Source organism: Megachile rotundata, chromosome 6 (genome assembly GCF_050947335.1).
Source record: "Megachile rotundata isolate GNS110a chromosome 6, iyMegRotu1, whole genome shotgun sequence".
Classification (NCBI taxonomy): domain Eukaryota; kingdom Metazoa; phylum Arthropoda; class Insecta; order Hymenoptera; family Megachilidae; genus Megachile; species Megachile rotundata.
Window position 1 is genome coordinate 15,110,037 of NC_134988.1, and position 21,311 is coordinate 15,131,347.

Here is a 21,311-nt window from a genome sequence, read left to right on the forward strand (position 1 = left end):
TTGGGTGGAAATTATTCGCCTCTTCCACTGCGGCTACGTGTTCACGAAGGTTGGGCTGTGCACACGCGTCCTGGCAAACCGCGACAATGTGTATGCGCCTTCAGAAGCGAACAAATACCTCTGACACCAGAAACTGGATTACTCGCATAAGAGACAACCCTTTTTTGCGACCGCACGCTATACCCACGCACGAGTTATTGCATTTTTTATACTTTTCGCATTGTATCGTGTTCTTGCGTGCTAATGAACGCTGTAATCATTCAAGATCTTTTACAAATCCTTTATAAACACTCCTTAAATCAGGATCACGGTAGTTAATCTTTGTCACCCTGTAATCCAAACATCGATACTATAATAATTAATAATCGCGTAGAACAGGATTGGTACCGCGTAGAATAGGGTCATTGTGTAGAACCGCTTGCCAAATTCAATGACCTTAATGAAGGTAACGAAGGTCAGTCCAATAAGGACAGAAACAAGCGCCATTCAAATTGCAGTTGCAATATTCTACCTCAAAGACTATTCCATATAAATTTCCCAGAACATGATTTCTAATGTATAAAATATTTTTAAGCTAAATACTTGTCTGTACTTCGAATGAGAATAATATATCAGAAATCTTGATATAAATTTTAGTGAAACATTAAGAATAAATTTCTTGAAGAGAAGGTACACTTCTTTGCCATTACCTAAGCACATCCCAGAATAATCAGTTCTTTGATTTACTCGAACATCAAAGGAATTACGAGTCTCCTTTATTAGATTCGAACATACTAACTCGATTTACCGAGGTACATGTTACACGCAAGGATCCAGCCTCGGATATCCCATCCGTAAATATAATAACAAAAAACTGTTCACGGTATCCTTTGCTTTCCCGTCGCGACGAGATCCCTTTAATTAATTTTGTTCACAATTTTGTCGACGAACGTCCCCGGTTGCAAAACACCCAACACCGAAACGGCACGTTCAAACAAAATAAAAAAAAAACTCGAGAGGAAAGAAAAAATGCACATATATCGTAACGAGCGCGTCACGCGAACAAAAATATACGCAGCTGACGTTTTTCCGAATTCGCGTGAAATTAAAGGGCATCCCGTGGAAACGCGGAACGATGTAAAGGGAATGCGTGATACTTGTTACCGAAAGTGGCCAGGCGTGCGTAACACGCGTCGCGGAAATAACATTTTAACGCGAGCTCGCGGCGATAAATTGACACGGTCGATAGAAATAAACGTGCTCTCGAGCGCCGCGTTATTACGCATCAGACTGACTGATATCTACAACGGTGGACTTCTGGAGGCTAAATTATGATGTCGGGATGAACCCTTGGCAATTTTGGAAATTTTCATTTAGATTTTGGGGACTTTTGATTTCGGGGATCTTTGGAGTGGGATATTGTCAATTTGAGGATTTAGGAATTTGGGAGATAGAAATTTTCGTAATTAGAGTTTTGAGAATATTTGGGGATTTGGGGATTTGGGAATTCGGAGTTTAGGAATTTGGAGATTTGGAAATTTGATGAGATGGAATTTTGGGGCGTAGGAAATTCGGAACTTGGGAATTTGGGTATTCAGAGAATTCTAAATTTAGGTATTTGGGGATCTAGAAATTTGCGAATGTAGGAGTTTGGAAATGTAGAAATTTGAGGACGTAGAAATCCACAGATTTAGAAATTTCTAAATTTAGGTATTTGGGGATTTAGAAATTCTGAAGTGTAGAAACTTGAGAATACAAAAATTTCAGAATATAAAAATTCTAAGACCCTAAGATTGAGTAATTTACTAACTTGAGGGGCAATGACCAAAGCAGTCGACGCCCACAACAACAACAACAACTAACTTGAAGATCCACCAATTTCAGAACGTAGAAATTCACAAAACCAGAGATTACGAACACAGAAATTCCTCCTATATTAGAACTGTACAAATTTACACCTCAGAGAATCTGAACACAGCAAATCAGAAACTCTACATAGCCAAAAACTTGCAGACAATTAAGACTCCGTGTAACATTTCCCAAAGAGAAAGCAAATGGCAGAATTCCCTGACGCGGTTCATAACCAAATGAAGCGTTGCACCGGACTCCTCGGACTGTATTTTGCAGATTCAGAGGAAGATGGCGAGGGAACACAGAGACGCAATAGGAAACGCGATGTCTGACGGTGTTACGTGCACATTGTCTACTTACACTGTAAATTGTTGTACGACAGGGATTGCCGTCGTATTCTGCCTTGGCTCACTGTCTTTCTTCGACTGCTCAGCCGACACCACATGTTCACTTGCACGTACGACCATAGCTTCAGGAACAGGATGGCGTACAGCATGCACACGTACATGGCACCGACTGCAACAACGAACAGAATTAATTATACGTATAACATTGCACACCATCGTGGCAGCTTGTCGTCGGGCAAAACGTTTCTAACATCTCTCTCTGTCTTTTGTGTGTACATATACTGTCTCTCTTTTCGTCAACTTATAGGGCCAAAGTTCGGTGTACTTTGATGGAAGTGTGTTTAAAATTTACATGGGAGCGTTTAGTTACCACGGGAAGACTAATTAACGTGCTTGAGGTGGGTTAAATGAGAGTTATTGGTAAAGGGAAATAATAATTGTTATTGGGTTTGTTTGGTGGTTGAGGATTTTGTTATGAGTTACTGCTATGTGGTGTTAGTTTCTATATGTCTCTATTACCACGCGTTACTGTTACCATGCGTTACTATCCCCACGCGTTACTATTACCACACGTTACTATCACCACGCGTTACTATTATCACACGTTACTGTCACCACGCGTTACTATTACCACGCGTTACTATTAGCATACGTTACTATCACCACATATTACTATCACCACGCGTTACTATTATCACACGTTACTGTCACCACGCGTTACTATTACCACACGTTACTGTCACCACGCGTTACTATTACCACACGTTACTGTCACCACGCGTTACTATTACCACGTGTTACTATTAGCACACGTTACTATCACCACGCGTTATTATTACCACACGTTACTATTACCACACATTACTATCACCACGCGTTACTATTACCACACGTTACTATTACTACACGTCACTATTACTACGAGTTGCGGTACCACGCGTTGCAACACCATGCGTTACTATTACCACGCGTTGCAACACCATGCGTTACTATTACCACGCGTTGCAACACCATGCGTTACTATTACCACGCGTTGCAACACCATACGTTACTATTACCACGCGTTGCACTACCATATGTTACTATTACCACGCGTTACAACACCATGTGTTACTAATACCACTCGTTACTATTACCACGCGTTACAACGCCATGTGTTACTAATACCACTCGTTACTATTACCACGCGTAGCATTACCACGCATTGTACTACCGTGCGTTACTATTACCATGTAGTGCATATTACTAGACGTTACTATCCCCACATGTTGTGTCACCACACCATCGCTATATTTTGCATACCTACGCCTTACAGTATCTACTTGTGCTACTACGTGTTACCCTTGTCACATTTCGTATTACCACGTGTTGCCTGACGGTAACCATGATGGAACCATGTATTATACCATCATGTCTTATTATCTTCATGCTCTATGTTACCACGTATCACCATATATAGTACCGTATCATTCTCTGTACCTCCACATGTCCTATCCAATTATCACATATATTCAATATCATATGAAAAAGCACTTTCCTTCCAATAATTTGCGCGAGCCCTATCAGATTTCTCTAATCAAAATATGTTGAACGCCGAAATACAACACGTTCCATTTAATACAATATCCATTATACACGAACATTATACTCATAACACATAGAACTCTGTTTTACACGAAAATCGTCAAGCAAATTTGTGAAACCGTAAATTCGTTATCCGTGTTCTTCCCAGCGGATTAATGAGAAAGAAAAGAGAAAGGACAGCGCGAAAACGTCGGAGAACAGAGGCAAGAAAAGAGGAGGTAAAAATGGCGGTGGACAGGATGGTGCAGTACGTGCAAGTACGTTTTAATCATCGCAATTTTACACGGCCCCCAGAGAACGTGACAGCAGATACATCTGTGCGAATAAAGCATACGCTGTTATACGCCGGACGTACGTGTCCGAATGTGGCAATTAAAGGGTTTATAAAACACGGTATTACGCATTCATGGCCGACCGTTTCATCCGTGCTGAATTTATCTTTTTCGCGGCTGTATTCGCGGTTCCGCTCTGTCCCGGAACACGTTCGTAATGATTGAAGGTTCACAAAAGCTCCTCGTAATTTCCTCGCGCTAACAGGCTAACCATCGAAACGTACAATTTCTTTCCCCTCGTCCAAGTTCATCGACTCCGCTGCCCCGTTGTGTTTAATTACAGGCAACGGTATTTGCATCGCAATCTTAAGAATGTCAGTTATTATTATGCGATGCCAGTAACGGCTGCCGCCAGATAATGGCGTTGGACCATGGACGGTGACGGAGCCAGCCACCCTGATCCTCATATTTCCTCGATATTTCTATCGATCCTCGATACCTCCTTCGACGAACAGATTGATCGCATTTTAATTAAGTCCTGTTTGCTACCACCAGTTATTTCACCCCTCAGATTCCAGGTTCTTTAAATCGCCTGCCTCAATTGACAATGTTTTGGCTACTTACTTTTGAACAAATATTTCAAAATTTTTGGACGTAAATTTAATATGGTGGTCAGACATAAATATATATAGCCATTGTGTACTGTATAACTGAGCATGTATATTATTTAGAATAAACTTTTAAAACGAAATTTGTATGAAACATTAAATTATCTATTCAGATAACAGTATGAAAGAAATAAACAGAATGCACGTTGAATGCATAAATTTATTGTAAGAAAGTAATGTTCCATAAATGAAATTTCTGAAGAAAATAAAAATAGGAAGAGAAAGTTCTCATCCAATTATGTATTTATTCGGGGCAATTGTTCCCTGTCTGGCAAAGTCGAAGTTCCCGTGGGAGCGATGTCCATTACCAGCAGTAACCGGTTTAATAAATATTTATTCGAATTAGGCTTTTTATTTGCATGCAAATAACGTTGGCAAACGAGACGAGTGGGTGAACAAGTCTACCAGCGAAACAACGGCGAATGAATGTTTCATTGTTGAATTTATAATTTTTTGAATAATCTTTGAACTATACTGCGTTCGCCTGCTACAAATTCAGCGTTGGTAATCATGCGAGTTACGTTCGCGCAATTTATTCCGAGAAAATATCGAAGTAAGCGGAATAATTAAAACGTTCACCTCCGAAGAAGAAACGCAACGCTTCTCTCGTTCGGGTAACACGAGTAATTTGCAACTTCTGCGTTCGAAAAATAAATGACCTCGAAGGAAATGCATGAGAAGGAAACGAGACGAGACAATTACGGTGCTACCTTGAAAGTGTTCAGCCTATCGTGGCCAGGTTTTTAAACGGAACGAGATATTTCGAATCATCCGAGGGAAAAGTAAAACTCGAAAGAATACCATCGCGTGCTATCCCGCATCGCTATTTCCACGAACGAGAACTCTGGCTCGTTTTCAGCAAAGGATTCTAATCAACTTTCTTCGTCCAGAAATCTCTTTCGACATAAATTCGTACTCGCGAAATGAGGTTAATTAAAGTACAAATTCGAGCAATCAATACTAATCAGAACGGAAGTAATCAAGAATCCCAATCTATAACTTCGATCAGTTTTATTTTTGTACATCGGTTGGCAATCAACGTGACAGGTTCGGTCTTCAAGTTTTACCAACTCCACCGTGTTCGATTTAATCGTTACGGTTTTCTGTCCGACGTGGAACTTTCGCGTTTCTACCGCTTTAAATTATTCGAACGAATATAATTAATGTATCGAATTCGGTACCGCTGCAAACGACCAGGGCGCAGATGATACTACGATAATGGGAAAGCGAGAAAGCGTGTAACAAGTATAACCAGCCGATACCATCGTTCGTTAATGGTCACGATGTACCACGACCACGCGAAACGCCACGATATACAGGGCGTCTCATGCAACTGAGCCGATCTGTGGCATATGGGGCTGTAATTATGAGACGTAGGCGAGGTCTGGGGATACTCGAATGTTGGTATATTGGAAGGTACAAATTGCTGAACGTAAGGGTGCTGAAATGTAAGGATATTGGGACATAACAATATTGAGACGTGAGGATTTTAGATAGTAAGGATATTGGAATATAAAAATATTGAGACGTAAGAATATTTAAACGTAGAGGCATTGCAACGTACAGATATTAAGACATAGAAGTATTAAAACGTAGAGGTATTGAGACTTAAAGGTATTAGGGTCTAGGAGTATAAAAAGCTACAGATATTTGGATGTGTAGGTGTTAGGGCCTGCACCATGCAGGAATTGAAATATAAAAATGTTAGAACATGGAAAAATTGAAATATGAAAATATTGAAACATAAGAGTCTTCAAAAATAAAATTATCAAGACATACAGACATCGAAACATATTAAAATCTAAGAATATTTAAACGTAGAAAAATAGTGCTGCAGGAATATTAGAACACAAGAATGTTGAAGCATAAGAATATTGAGACGTGTATTGACACATACAGATATTGAAACCTGGGAATATTGGAACGTATGAATATTGAGGTCTGAAATGCTGATACATAAAATATGTAAATATAAAGGCCTATTAAGGAGAAAGTGGTCTAAAATCTTGGAAATGTTTCAAGTCGCACAAAATGAACACATGCACCGACTGGCGCTCGACGCGACACCATTTAATTTTGCCTAATGAAATTTGTTGTATCTTCTGGCACTTTAGAGGTAAGCTTGACCCAGATGCAGAGAGCAGCTTGTATTTCTACATAATATGCCGGAGTGCGTGGATTTTCCATCGCCCTCAGGGCCGTACGGAAGTAAGCTTCCGACATAACCGTGAGGAGGTTCTTTGCTAGGTAAAAGTGGATACTAAATATTCTCTGACTGCTCCCTTTTGTCCCCGTCGCACTTTTCCTCGTCCTTTGCGCAAGAAATATTTTCCTTGACACGCCCACCTGGAAAGCCAGAGGCGAGGTGCTAATTAGAGGGATTCTCGGATTCCCGTGGAAACCACGCGTTTAAATACTCCCTCGTGCAAGAGTAGCTCCCTTTTCCTTTGACGAGAAAACGACTCTTGCGAGGCTTGTTAATGACATCGAACGAGTTCCACTTCTTAAGAGATCGTCGAGGTAAGAAGATCTTCGATTTCCTTCTTTCCTTCCAACGTAATCGCTCCGCGATCTCTGGTGACGAGAACATGACACCTAAGGCTGCTCCGATGTTTATCCGCAACGGGATTTTAATAAGTTCATTCGTTTGGCCCCATCAAAAAGCCATCAGCAACGATAGACATTAATTTCCTGCCTACTCGGCGTTTCGATAAGCGATCTCGGATCGAGGTTGCCCACGAATCGAGCAACGAATTAGTATCCAGCTTATCCGAAATGATCGATTGTCCGCTAATGCAAACGGGAAGGAAATTCCAAAGAAAAGTGGAAAAGAACAAATGTCTCTCCCGATTGCGTGGCCGCTATCTCGAGTACAAGGAAGTACGTCTTCGACCCTGCTTGTCGTTTATACTGATTTTAGATTGTTTCGGAGAGGGTCGCGCGAGGGTGACTCGCTTATGACTTCTCGCCCTTGTTTCTTCCGTACCCATTCCCTTGCGTTGTACCATGAATTCAATTACGTTGACACTCATGAAAATCATGATGATATTCAATGCCACCCATAAATAGCTTTACTCCGTATTCATTAACTTTTACTTAACTAGCGTGATAGGACTTTCAACATGGGGACTTGATATTTCAAGGATAGTTCGTACAATAATTGTCATGTTTATAGAAAACTATAAAACGATTGTGTACTCAGTACTTTGACCAGGTCAAATTGATAGAGTTCTACATGCATTAAGTGTACTGGGACAGAATTAAGAACCTGACAGCAATTTTCTTAGAACAATGACGAACAATTCCTCGAGTTATCATAATTTGGTAGGTCCCAATAGTCACTATTCTTATGCAGTCCAGTATGAAGCGTACGTGGACTACTCATCAGTCTCCGCAGCTAGAGCGATACAATTTTACGTACGGCTAGGGATTTGCGAAGTTAGGTTAACCTTAAAACCGTAGCAGAAATCCCAGAATGGTCCTCAGGTTACGTTGGCACTCACAGAGGAATAGTTTGACCCTATTAGAACCGTGGCGTTTTGCATAAACCTAAAGTTAGCGTTAAGGTCTTATAATAGAAATCCCCAAATAGAAACGTTCGCTAACTAGCCAGGCTAAAGCGGATAAGGTATATCAACCGCAGGCTCTATTTCATGAAAAAATTCCCATATTAATATAAAACGACCCGGAACCCGGGGCTGCTCGACGAAGCTGTTACCTATACGCAACAGAACTGGCGCCAGCAACCCCGGGGCGTTAATGAACGTATATAAATGGTGTACCTGTACGGAAGCGAGATAATTGCCAAATGCCGTGACGCGTGTACGCGTTCCCTATAGTTTGGCACCGTACACGTTGAAACGAATCTATCTTGCCGAGAGGGCGAACAGCGACGCCTCCGCCACGCTGTGCAAACGTGTGTCCGCGTGTCACCTGCACGATTTTACAACGATCCGGCGAGAAATACGAATCGACAGCTAGATAAACTCCGAACAGACAGCACGAAATGTAAACGAACAGAGAATTTCGTAGACCAGATTTATCGCCGTTTTAATGATAGAAAAGAAAACGTATCGCTAGCTACGAAAATTGGAAAACGTCGGTGCACGCGCACTTACACAATAAAAGTCGAGTACACAAAAAGTTCCAATGCAACCTTATACACATTTTATTATAACGTGACGTAATAAAAACAAATAAAGATGAAGTTGATCTAAAACTACAAGTATTTCGAGCGACTATCAAACCATCTATCTTCGTTACCGCTTTCATGTTTGATGTTAATATTTAAAGTATACCCTGCACATAACAACATCGGTTATTTCACTGAAATTTTGTAGCAGCCTTTCTTTCGCTTACAAAGGAAGTAAAAGAGAGTGTATACTTAATAGCGAAAAATGTTTTGACTAAAAGCCTCCCGCGTGTACATAATTATGCATGGAAGGCTCAGACACGCCACTATCGGAATGCGGCCAATTCAGATACCACAATTTTCCTCCTGTGTCATTGATCCTCCTGATTCATTCAGCACATTTCTCAACACTTGGACTTCTTACTGTCTTAATTGTATCCCGGCTAAAAACTCGCTCCGCGACGTTTCGGACGTATACATCAGTCAGATCGATCGAAATCACCGTTCTTGCGCTGCACATTGCTCGCGAGTTTGTTGCCGGTTTTTCGTGTCCCGTCGCAATACACGAGGCAAGGAGCGCAATTAAGTCGTGACAATTTGTCCCTGTGTTGTATCGCGAGACACAGCGTCACGACAGATTTACACGGGACGATATACATCACTGGATGGATTTTTCATCGACTGCGGAATTTTCAGCGACGGCATTACAAGCCGGATAATCTGAACCGGTCAACGACGGCGAAAGAGATCTTTTTATCTCTCGCGCGAACCATTGACATCCGAACAATGGACAGTTATAAAGCTCCGGCATCGAAGACAGGTGGATAGCAACTATTTATATGCAAACACGGTCTTTCACTGGCTCGAATGCGTATCAATGATTTTATTACCCACACTCGATTCTGGCTGTTCCGGAGGGAGGGACACGTATAAGCCCGGCGGAGATATATCGTTTCGGGGGCAAACAATTTTCCGAAATTTTTGAAGACACTGTCATATTTCACCGTCGACAATGGCTCGACTCGAAAAGGGACGAAATGGGAGAAAAAAAAGGGAAAAAGATTCGCGTTAACGTACAGAATTATTCCACTGATTTCGCCGCTACGAACACCGCGTTCACGATGAAGCGACCAACCACCGGCATTGTGCACCGGGCGTACAACAATGGCGGAAGTTCCACCGGCGAAAATAGTTTCTCCATTTTCTTCGGCCGCTCGCCGAGCTGAGGAATTGCCAGTTTTCACCTCGGACCCCATTGTCGCCTGGTACACTTCCAGATCCGCAACTCCCGATCTCCGTCATCCCATTTCCCGCGATTTTCAACCCCCGCCTCATCCCAGACCCGTGGCACGCCGATTCTACCAAGATCTCGCTTACCCCCATCCTCGTTTTCCTTCTACCTTTCTTTCGATCGTACCGATATCAGAAAAAGCGGACTGATGCATTTTGATCAGGATCCATTTCCGCGTGCCGCCTCCAACGGAAGAGACTCGAGACTCTTTCACCCTCGGCCAGGAAACGTGTCATCGAGAACCTCCCCTCTTTCGGATACCCTTATACCCTGCCACGACTTACTTTCTTCATCTTTTATGGCCTTTCTATTGCCACCCTGAGAACGCTGTTTCTTTCGATGGGACAAGTGGGATAAAATAATAAAGATAACGACTTTTTGCTGATTGTGTCTTATGTTTCCTCGAAATGTACCTCGATAAAGTACTTACTCAAAAAACATGGAGTTTAGAATTATGTTACGCTTGAATATTAAATCAAAATTCGTTAAAAATTGTAGAAATCGAGAATGAAACATATACGTTATTCGATAAACTGCAGCGCACATTTTTTAGTTAAACAGGCGCAATAGCAATTACGGTTTCGCGAGAGTAGTATAACCCGATATTAGTTGGACCTAAATCCGTCAGCTGGCAAAAGAATAATGTTTCAATATCCAGCCGAGTATACAATTACGCGAGTTGGTAGCAGATTAAAAATTGAACGAAATTGCTTTGTTGGTTATTTCAATTGTTTTCTGCTCTCTGTAACATAGACAGCCAGGAATTTACGAGGGATTTTTTTTCTACCATGAAATTTGAAAACTCATGCATATTAAATCGATGTATCGTGCTACAGCAGTCAAGCAATTAATTGAAAAGCAGATTTCAAGCTCAATTTCATATTCTAAATATTTGGTAGTATAAAACGTGCGTTTGCATTCGATGTTTCTCGCTCGTATAAAAACATGTTAGCGAGAACTTCTGGATATCAATCGAGAACTTTTAAACGCAGGCTATTCATTAATCGTTTCGTTGAAATAATTATAACTAGCGCCGAATTCATGGAACAATGTTATACATACGTGTTTACAGTCTTGTTTCTCCTCGCGTGCACGCTGCATTTGGCGTGACAACGAGCCACACGTAGTCGGCGCACCTGAGCGACGGGTGTATATAAATCGAGCATGTAGAATGGGGTAAAACAAAGAAAAACACAAAGGAAAACGGGCACAACAAGAGGAGAAGGAGCGACGGGGAAAATGCGAAGCAGAATCGAAACAGAACAACGTTATCCGATAGTACGCTCCACGACGAGTACCCTCGAGCAGAACGAAGCATATGAATATATTTGATATAAAAAACGAGACAATTTCTTCTTCCCGAATTTTCGAAAATTCCGTCATTTGGAAAATTGGAAGCTTGTGATTTAGAGATATGGAGATTCGATTTTTTGGACTTGGGGATTTTAGAATTTAGTATTATTTTTTTTTCTTCTGTTATAATTTAAATAATTTTTCTTTGTAATAATATAACAGACTCTTTATCTTTGACCGATTCAATCGCAGCGTCTTTCTTCTCCTATCGTTATTCCCTGTTCAAATCCTACAATCAATTAAACCATTAAACGTAGTCGAAATTATACCGTGTTTGGTCTCATTTTAATCGGAAAAATGTCAAGAATTAATTGGTAAAAGTTTGATAACGAAAGAGTCAAAAATAAAAAAGTTTCGTATTTGCATTAGTACTGTCTCACGGATATACTGGAACCGCGGATCAGGTTACATTTCTCGGCGCTCGAGGTTCACGGTATCGCGAGGGGGCTTCCCCCCACTGATCATTTTTTCGCGCGTATCTCGTGGACCACGAATCGCGAACTGGGCACCGCGACCACCAGGTGGCCAGCCACGAATTGTTTTTCTCACAATTATAATAGATTCCCGAGACTATATTAAAGGACCGCGAGAAGGAGACGACGGCATGTTTCCGATTCACGTATATGGTCTTTACCTATACGTTGAAAGCGGAAGCATGCTCACATTTTTATGTTAGGGGATAGCAAGTTGGTTTCATACCCGCGCCCCTAAGTGGGAATCTCTAATTGAAGATTCCATTTATGGAAAGCATTCTGCTGCTGACCACCGATGATACACACTATGCCCTTCGCCCCTGCTTAACACTGCTCACCATGGTGACACCCCGATGGAAGCTTCCGTCCCAGACCCAATAGGTACATAAACCCCTGAGTGCCCCACACTGAATGCCCTGACCCCTGAACACACCCCAACCCCCAAAATGCTCCACACACACCACTAGATATCCAAGACCTAGTGGAGTGCCCCAACCCCCAAAATGCTCCACACACACCACTAGGTATTCAAGACCTAGTGGAGTGCCCCATACCCCCAAAATGCTCCAGACACCACTAGTTTTCCAAAAGCTAGTGGAGTGCCCCATACCCCCAAAACACCATACACTAATTGTCCAAAATCCAGTGGAGTTTCCCAGGACTCCTGAATGCCCCGCATCCCTAAATGCCCCACACCACAAATTGACAAATATTATTACATGTACTAAATACTATTGTACATGTATACTATGGAAATTTGGAAATTTGAAAAATTAGAAAATTGTAAATTTGAATAAATATTATTTACGATTTGCCAGTGAAATAATTGCGAAAGCTTCTAAAAAGAGCTATTCCTTTTTCATCAATCTTTTAGTCTATTCATCCATTCACCCACGTTTGTACTTTCAGCGTGTTCTATTACCGGGAAACATTTATTCGAGCATGCATACGACTGAATCGAATAAACCTTCGAAATTACGATTTCATAAAAATCCGTAATACTTGAAATAAAAATGTCAAAGGCGTTTCACGGATGAAAGACGCGCGACATTACGCCAACGTGAATACACGACGAGCAAGAGAACGGCGCGGAATTGTTTTCTTTTATTTACATCGGAACAAAAGACAACAAGCGGAAAAATTCTTGTTTCTTTCTATTTTCAGTTGCGTGTCACCGTTAGTCTGTCCATTAATTCTTTTCGTGGTCATCAACGACTGAATGCGCACAGAATTTTTGCAAACATTCGCGGTACTAATTAACAGAATTCGATCGTAAAGTTTCAATGTGATTCTACACGATTCTAATGTTAGTTCCACACGAACGAGTAACTAGTTGCCGGATTTAGTTGTTTGTAATAAACTATCGAGTCGAAAGTTCGCGTTAACAGGTTGCGGAACAATTATTCCACGCAATAATGCTACATTTTGTGTAATTATAGAATGAGACGAGAACGAACCGTGTCAATTTCATCGCTCGAACACATTTCGATGAAAGCAGTTATACCAATTCTACGATATCAACGACCGAATCACCGATATCGAATTTCCTCGGACGATATCACCGTGACTGGACTATTCGTGGTTCGCTGTTGCTATTCGTTTCAGAGCCTCGTTTTTGTCAAGTCACCGTTCATTTCATTTCGTATGATTGAAATAAGAAATTTGATATCGATATTTTTATTAGCTTACTTTACAAATTCGTCACATTCCATTTAATTCAATTTAAACTTTACTTCCACATTTATAACATAATATTAACATAATGACAGATAACATAAAAACAGACAACATAATGGAACATACAACATTCAAGTAATATTTTGAACATCACTTCCATTGTAACGATAGATCACTTCCATTATAACGATAGATCGCCTCTCACTTTTCACATTACCTCAACAATACTCGCAGGAATTTGATCAACATTGCGAATATAAACAGCAACATTATACTGAAGAATTATGATAGCAGATTTCGAGATGCTGGCGGTTTTCCAAAATCTCTAGTATCTTCGATACGCTCCGTAGACACAAGATTCTCTCGTTATTCTTCACAATACAGTTACGTCTGCATTGTACTAAAACATAAATGCGATCGATCAACAGACTGTCTCTAAATCACTGCTTATCAATTTCGTTTCATCAAAGTATAACTTTCTTCAATTCAATCTCAACAAAGTGCGCTATATTTTCAATATCTTCATCAAGCATCTCTATTTTACCATTTCACATTCCCTGCTTCGGTGCACTGCGGTACGTGACGTCCCACGCAATTGCAGCGTGATTATATTTCAATGTCGCTAGATAAAATTGAATGGTATCAAGTTAATACATTTTTATGCATCTGACGTATCTTTCACTGACAAAATATTTTTTATAATGCTGTTTAGATAAACTTTTAACTGATCAAATATTGCAATAAGATTTTATTTATTCTGTGCTTAAAAAATTTTTTAGATTTTAACTGCACATAAAGTGCTTTTTTTTACAAGAGATAGTATAAGATAGGGGCAAAAAAGTCATAAGATTTTGTTAATAATTCTGTGCTTAAAAAATTTTGTAGATTTTTAACTGCACATGGAGTGTTCTCAGTTGCAAGAGCTAGTATCAGACAGGAGCAATAAAGTCATAAGATTTTGTTAATAATTTGTGTTTGAAAAATTTTGTAGATATATTTTAACTACACATGAAGTGTTTTCAGCTGCAAGATAGTATAAGAAAGCAGCAATAAAGTCATAGGATTTTGTTAATAATTTTGTGCTTTAAAAATTTTGTAGATACATTTTAACTGTACCTTTCGTTAATAATTCTGTGTTTGAAAAATTTTGTAGGTACATTTGAACTGCACATGAAGTGCTTTCAGTAGCAAGACAGTATAAGAAAGCAGGAATAAAGCGTCTCCATTTCGTAGATTTATATCGTAACAATCAATACAACACCGATCAAATCGATCCCCTCTTCTTTATCTCCAATAATCTCCAACGAAGCCAATAAGAGCCCGTTTCGAGACGGGAATACCTGACGGAGTCGCGTAAAAAGCGTTGGCTCTTTATTTTTCAAGAATGCTCGAGGATGACCAATAAATTCACTGCACGGCATCGCCGCACATTACCGGAGCCGTGCCCTTTGCACGATATATTCCTGGAGATCGATCAGCTCGTAATTCAGCCAGCACGCGTAATTCCCTATTTACGTCCTGACAATTCGTTTGCTCGTTCCTTCGACTTTCACGGGCTAAAACCCCCAACCAGCCGGGACATTTCTGATCCTGGCACGATATCCAGTTGGCTCGAGCTTGTAATCACCTCGCGAAGTTACCGTGCGTGAAGCCAGATCTTGGCAGCCTGCGTGCATTCGTTTCACGCGCGACTATGCAGATTGCTGGACTATTTGTGTGTATGTGGAGAGAATGCGGTCACAAAGACGGAAGAGTCTTTTTCTCGACAGGGAAGTCAATAGAACGGCAACAATCTTTCGACAGTGGCTATTCTTGTTAACACTTTGACCTCTATGCATTTTGCACGAGCCTTGCAGTTTTATGCTTCTTTTTATATCTCACGGAGCACATGATCAGTTTAGTCCTTGATACACGTACACGACCCGCAATAAAGAGTCCTCACGGCAATCATATATTTAGATGAGTTGACATGTGGACGTATTAAAGGTTTAAGGACCTACTTCGCGAGTAAGGGATATTAGGAGATTAATCTAGATGTTCCTGTTTATTTGCTACGTGAAATGGATTTCATTGGACACGGAATTTATGAGACTGGTACTTCAGCGGTTTCCTTACGATATAGGTTAGGACAAGATCGATTTCTTTACATGGTTACAAGTGGAAAACAGGCAGTAACTTTTAGGTGCTAACTTTGTAACTGGGAAGGTAAACTTCGCCTGACTTATAAGACTAATCTACTTGCTCATATTTAATATTAATCTACTTGATGATCGATACAGATATTTATCGCTTCTTTGAATGCAGTAAGAGCACGAAATTCCGTTTGATACAAGCACGGTATTCCTTTCTGAGTCTCCTTCTTTCAGCGGCAATCATTTCTTCGCTTAAATGGCTCGAAAAGTTTTCTTTCAGATTCTCGCATCTGATGCTTGTTCTTAGTCCTCCCCGTTCTTCTCGGTCGGTTAAAGAAGACGCTGCAATCGACGCGGTATTCTCTGAAACGTTCACTCGAGCGAATTCGAATTAAATTTCAAGTATCCTTTTCTGCAACTCGTCCCCCGCCATCCCTTTCTCGAACTAACCGAAGAATCTCCGAGTTCCGCAAAGCTGGATCCTCGAATCTTCCTCGAGTGTATCGATTTCGTCTTAAATTTCATGCCGTGACTTTGCGAACCAGCTAAAGATCTTAGCGTGTCGTTGTAACGAAGCCAACTTTCCGAGCGCCCAAAAGGGTACAAACCGAGCTCCATCGAGGAGTTTGTTTCCAGACGCGATGCACGAACAAAAGATATATAACTTTTTAAAAATGAATCGGATTAAATCGCTTTGGAGGACCGTGACGCGATTCAGGAAGATCCAACAAAAGTATCCGATCAATTAAAGGATTCTCGCAACAACCGAATCAGCTTCAAACACCAACTTAATCGCTTACCCGAAACTACGTTTGCTCCAGCTCGATTTAAACGACACCGTCTAGCGAGCACAAGGCCGTAAACAACTCGCTGCGAAAGCGTACACGAAACGGAACATCAAAGTTAGCGTTGAACGAAAATCGTCACCGGACGAGGAGCTTCCCTAAAACGTTAATATTTCAGTCGAGAAGGCTCGTTTGCCCTCTGGCGTTACAAAGCGACCCTCCGCGTGTATCGCTGTTACATCTTCCCGGTTAAATTCTCGTCGCCTCGCGTCCAACAAAGCCTAGCATCCGGTATCAACACAGCCACTTCCGACATGTAACTCGCGACATCTCCTCCCAGCTACACTTCAAACCGTTCGTTCCTATTACTCGCGAGGAAACTAATTTGCTATCTACTTCGCTGAGTCATCTCGTGATGGACAAATAAGGGCTGACACTTAAAGGGGACCTAATTTTTTAATTCGAATACTTCATATTTTTATGTTTGTAAGTGAAGGAATTTAAAATTTATAAATTTTCAAGGTTTCAAGTTTTGGAGTGTCCAAATTTTGCTAAAATTTCACTGTAACGAAAGTTGAAGTTTCTAAATTTAGACCTCTTCAAAAGCCTAACTTTCTTTTCTAAATTTTCAACCCTCAGATTTGTAGATTACGGAATTCAGATCTCCCCAAATCCCTACCTTATTTTCCTAAAATTCCAACCCTCATATTTCCAAGTCTCAAATTTCCATCTCTCAAATTTCTAAACTAAAAAATTCCAACCTCCAAATTTCCAACTCCCAAATTTCCATCCTTTAAATTTCTAAACTAAAAAATTCAGTACTCTCCAAATTTCCAACCCTCAAATTTCCACCCTCCCAAATTTCTAAACTAAAAAATTCCAACCCCCAAATTTCCAACTCCCAAATTTCCATCCTCCAAATTTCTAAACTAAAAAATTCAGAACTCTCCAAATTTCCAACCCCCAAATTTCCACCCTCCCAAATTTCTAAACTAAAAAATTCCAACCTCCAAATTTCCAACTCCCAAATTTCCATCCTCCAAATTTCTAAACTAAAAAATTCAGAACTCTCCAAATTTCCAACCCTCGAATTTCCACCCTTCCAAATTTCTAAACTAAAAAATTCCAACCCCCAAATTTCCAACTCCCAAATTTCCATCCTCCAAATTTCTAAACTAAAAAATTCAGAACTCTCCAAATTTCCAACCCCCAAATTTCCACCCTCCCAAATTTCTAAACTAAAAAATTCCAACCCCCAAATTTCCAACTCCCAAATTTCCATCCTCCAAATTTCTAAACTAAAAAATTCAGAACTCTCCAAATTTCCAACCCCCAAATTTCCAATCTCCAAATTTCCAACCCTCAAATTCAAAACTCCCCAAATCCCAACTTCCTCCAAATATTCATCCCCAAAATTTCTGAACAAAAAATTTAGAATCTCGGTGGATTCCATTACTCCACCATTGTCGATACGCACCGCTGCCCCTTCAGTCAATCCACGGGCACTGAATCTGTTCGCGGGTATCGAGTGAAACAGAAAATGGAAGAAAGCTCGAAGAGAATAAAGGCGCGTCGCTGTTCCGCAACAAATTGCAATTTTATCGGAATTTTAATTAGGCTGGAAACACGTATTTGTCGAACGATGTTGGGCGTGCAAAAGCGCACGCCGGTATAATCGTATTATCGCGCTTACCAGTTTTTAGTTGAATACCCGGTTCGCGATTTAATTGCGGTGAATTATCGAAAGACCCGGCACATTCGGTGGATGTAAACGTATATCGGTTTAACTGTCGGGTTAAAAGTGTAACCCTCTTGTTCGCGTTTTTATTAAATTCGCCGGTATTTGCGTTCGATGAATGGAAATGTTGACTGCAGAGTTGAATATCGCTTTTAAGAATTCAAAAATGGTAATTATTAAGTTACTGGAATACTGTATCTTGCTATGAAATATGCAGAGATTTAATGATAACTTTGAATACGTTACATGGAAAAGTGTTTTACGTAAAACTTGTATATAGAAGAGGACATAATGTAACGTCAACATTTTTATGCAGCTGGAGACGCAGAGGAAATTTCAATGTGCCATATTAAAAAGTCAACACTTCGCAGGATATTTCATACGAGAACTTGAAATATCTCATGAATTATTGATTTCGTTACATATCCTAATTCCTTAATACTTTCATCCGCGGAACGTTCCAAAGAATTAACTTATGTACACGAGATATCAAGGAGACAGTGTACTTTATCTATTCATACGAACTAAATATTAAAGAACATGTGCAGCCAGCGTACATGGCCTCTCGTAACTTGACAGTGCTATATTTTTGCGACTCACTGTACGTCCACAATCGCACCAGAAATAACAATTTCCACGATTACTGAAGATGCGTTTGACTACCATTCGTGTTTTCATTCCACGATGCAGGGAATTCTTTTTCAAAATTCTCTCTCTCTGTTATCCACTTAACCATTGTGGCCGGTAACACAATAATCATCAAGCCAGCCGGATTCACACAATTCCGTTGCCGTTGTGTTTGCGAATTCTTGTGCAGCCAGGTTTTACGCTGTCACCGTTGAATAAGTTCACTCGAGCCACGTGTGTATGCTTGCATTCTAATAACTCTGCTGCGCCTCCACTCTTTCAATTTCGCCCTCGACCCATAAATTCGTCCCGAAGTGTGCACTCTGCACGCATCCCGTTTCGATACGTCGTCACCCCGACATAAAGTTGTAACGAGCGTCGCGACACCCTCGGCCCGTAAAATCACGACGCACACAGAGTCGCACGCGCGCGCACACACGTACACGCGGCAGCCGGATGGAAATGTAATAACGTCCCGGGGAAACAAAGAGCTGAACCGGAAGCAGCCTCTTTTTCGAATCAACCGACCTCGCGCCATATCGTCGCTCGTCTGCCTGGAAAATTTCATCGTCGTCGTCTTCTAGCGTGTCGTACGTGTTAGCGAGAAGCACGTTAGCGTTAACGGGGCCTAAAGACGACGAAGAAAGGAAACGGTCACGCGACGTATTTCAAGATCGTGCCGGGAATAAAAGGTTACTTCTGATACCCCAGCTACCTCGTCGCAACCCTGCTGTCGCTGTCAGGCTGTTACTATAGTCTTTATACGTTTAAGGAATGCATTGTCTGGAATGGATACTGGGAATGAATAAAAAGAGCATAATGTCGCCGTATTCGTTTCCATAGGGAAGATCGCGATGTAGGGGTGGGTGCTACAACCCTCTCATTTTCATACGCAGATGTTACTTCTCATAGGATGCCGATTTAGGAGAAGGTGGTTCCATTAGGCGCTACAATACTCGAGTATTATATTCTCCGTATGTGCTACCATGACAAGTGGTAATGTAACGAATAAAACGCGTGACTATTCAATGCGTTGCAAATACGACGCGTGAATACATTGTAAATGCGTGCCACAACTCGTTGCAAATGCGTAGTAAATACAACGCGCCGCAAATGCAGTGCATGACAAACAATGCGTAAAGAAACAAGCGGATAATAATACAGCCCGTTTGAAAGGATCATCCAATATACTACGTTGAATAGAATGGTGTACTAGCGGATTATCTTTTAAGTGAAGCTAAAGCCAGTCAAAGAAAAAGCGATATTAAGCAAAAAATTATGCAGAGTCCACAGAGCAAAGGGATGTCAAACACAATTAGCTGAAATGAACTGAAACGATATTTGCTTTAAGCAAGAGCAGATTTCGACTTCACATTGTTGGGTCCGGATTCGTATGCACGGTATCAGCAAAGTTTAGACCCGGCATGAAAATTAAAAACCCTTGACAGCACGAAGTTTCTGAGGTAGGATAACGCGATGAAGTTTAAATGAGTCCTACAATCTTTGAGGTCGAACGAGCTTCTCCTAGCCGGAACTGTTTTACTCCATCATGGCAGCGTCGGTAACTGTATCTGTGACACAGATTCCGTGGAAAATGGCGCGACCTAAACGCTTCTCCATTTACGATGTTCCCGTTTGCTCAACTAGATCCTACTGGATTACCACACGATAACGAAGTAGTTATTCCGGCTGCTGTCTCCTCCCTCTCCTCGGGTAGCGAGAGAGAAAGCCGAATAGGTTTGCGAATTAGTCGTTGGTCCGCGATTTGTTATTCAAAATTCACGGTAAGGCGCCCACCTGGGCCACATATCCGGTATGTTCGAACGTAATTTCCGTTCCGGGTAAAGCTCGATGTAAGCCTGTTATGTTTGAGCACGGCCAAAGCCGTAGCTAGGTCGTAATACCTCGAGCGGAAGAACATTCATGATTCAAAAGTCGTAAATGGTCGCTCGAAAATTAGGATTTCCCATCATGGAACATCAATAATATTCAAGGGTTACAATCTCGCTGGCTGATTTATGCATTCAAGGTGCTTGCAAATTGTATCACGATTATACCGTTCTTTTATACTTATAACCGTTGTTACTGGGTGGGCTTTAATCTTGATGTTCAACCACCCCAAGCTTTATCGAGGTTCAGATTTATTGTATATACTTCAAGTTTAACATTATTTTTGTAAAGAATAGTCAAGTCTGAATAATTAGGCGATAATAAAGAGATCCGATCTTGAATTTCTAAACCCAGGTGAATTATGCGGTAATCTTGCGCAGATCTTCTCCATTACAAGATACAATCCTCGAACAGCATAAATCGCTTGGACAAAGGCTAATATTTTCGCGCGAATTATGCGAAATCTCGCGCACCTTTGCTCGCTATTTACAGACGAATCCTCATGCTCCTTT

The 21,311-nt window shown here is 40.9% G+C and overlaps 1 protein-coding gene across 3 annotated transcripts in view; it reads right to left on the reverse strand.

Moving 5' to 3' along the window:
- Nucleotides 1–21,311, reverse strand: part of mdy (diacylglycerol O-acyltransferase) — a 114,466-nt gene that overhangs the window by 34,088 nt on the left and 59,067 nt on the right. For 2 of the 3 annotated variants that reach the window (XM_076532827.1, XM_003704346.3), the window contains one exon: nucleotides 2,191–2,346. The exons of the other annotated variant lie outside the window; for it this stretch is intronic. In XM_076532827.1, the coding sequence (XP_076388942.1) occupies nucleotides 2,191–2,346 (156 nt within the window). The remainder of the gene's footprint in view (nucleotides 1–2,190; nucleotides 2,347–21,311) is intronic. 3 annotated transcript variants of the gene reach the window in all.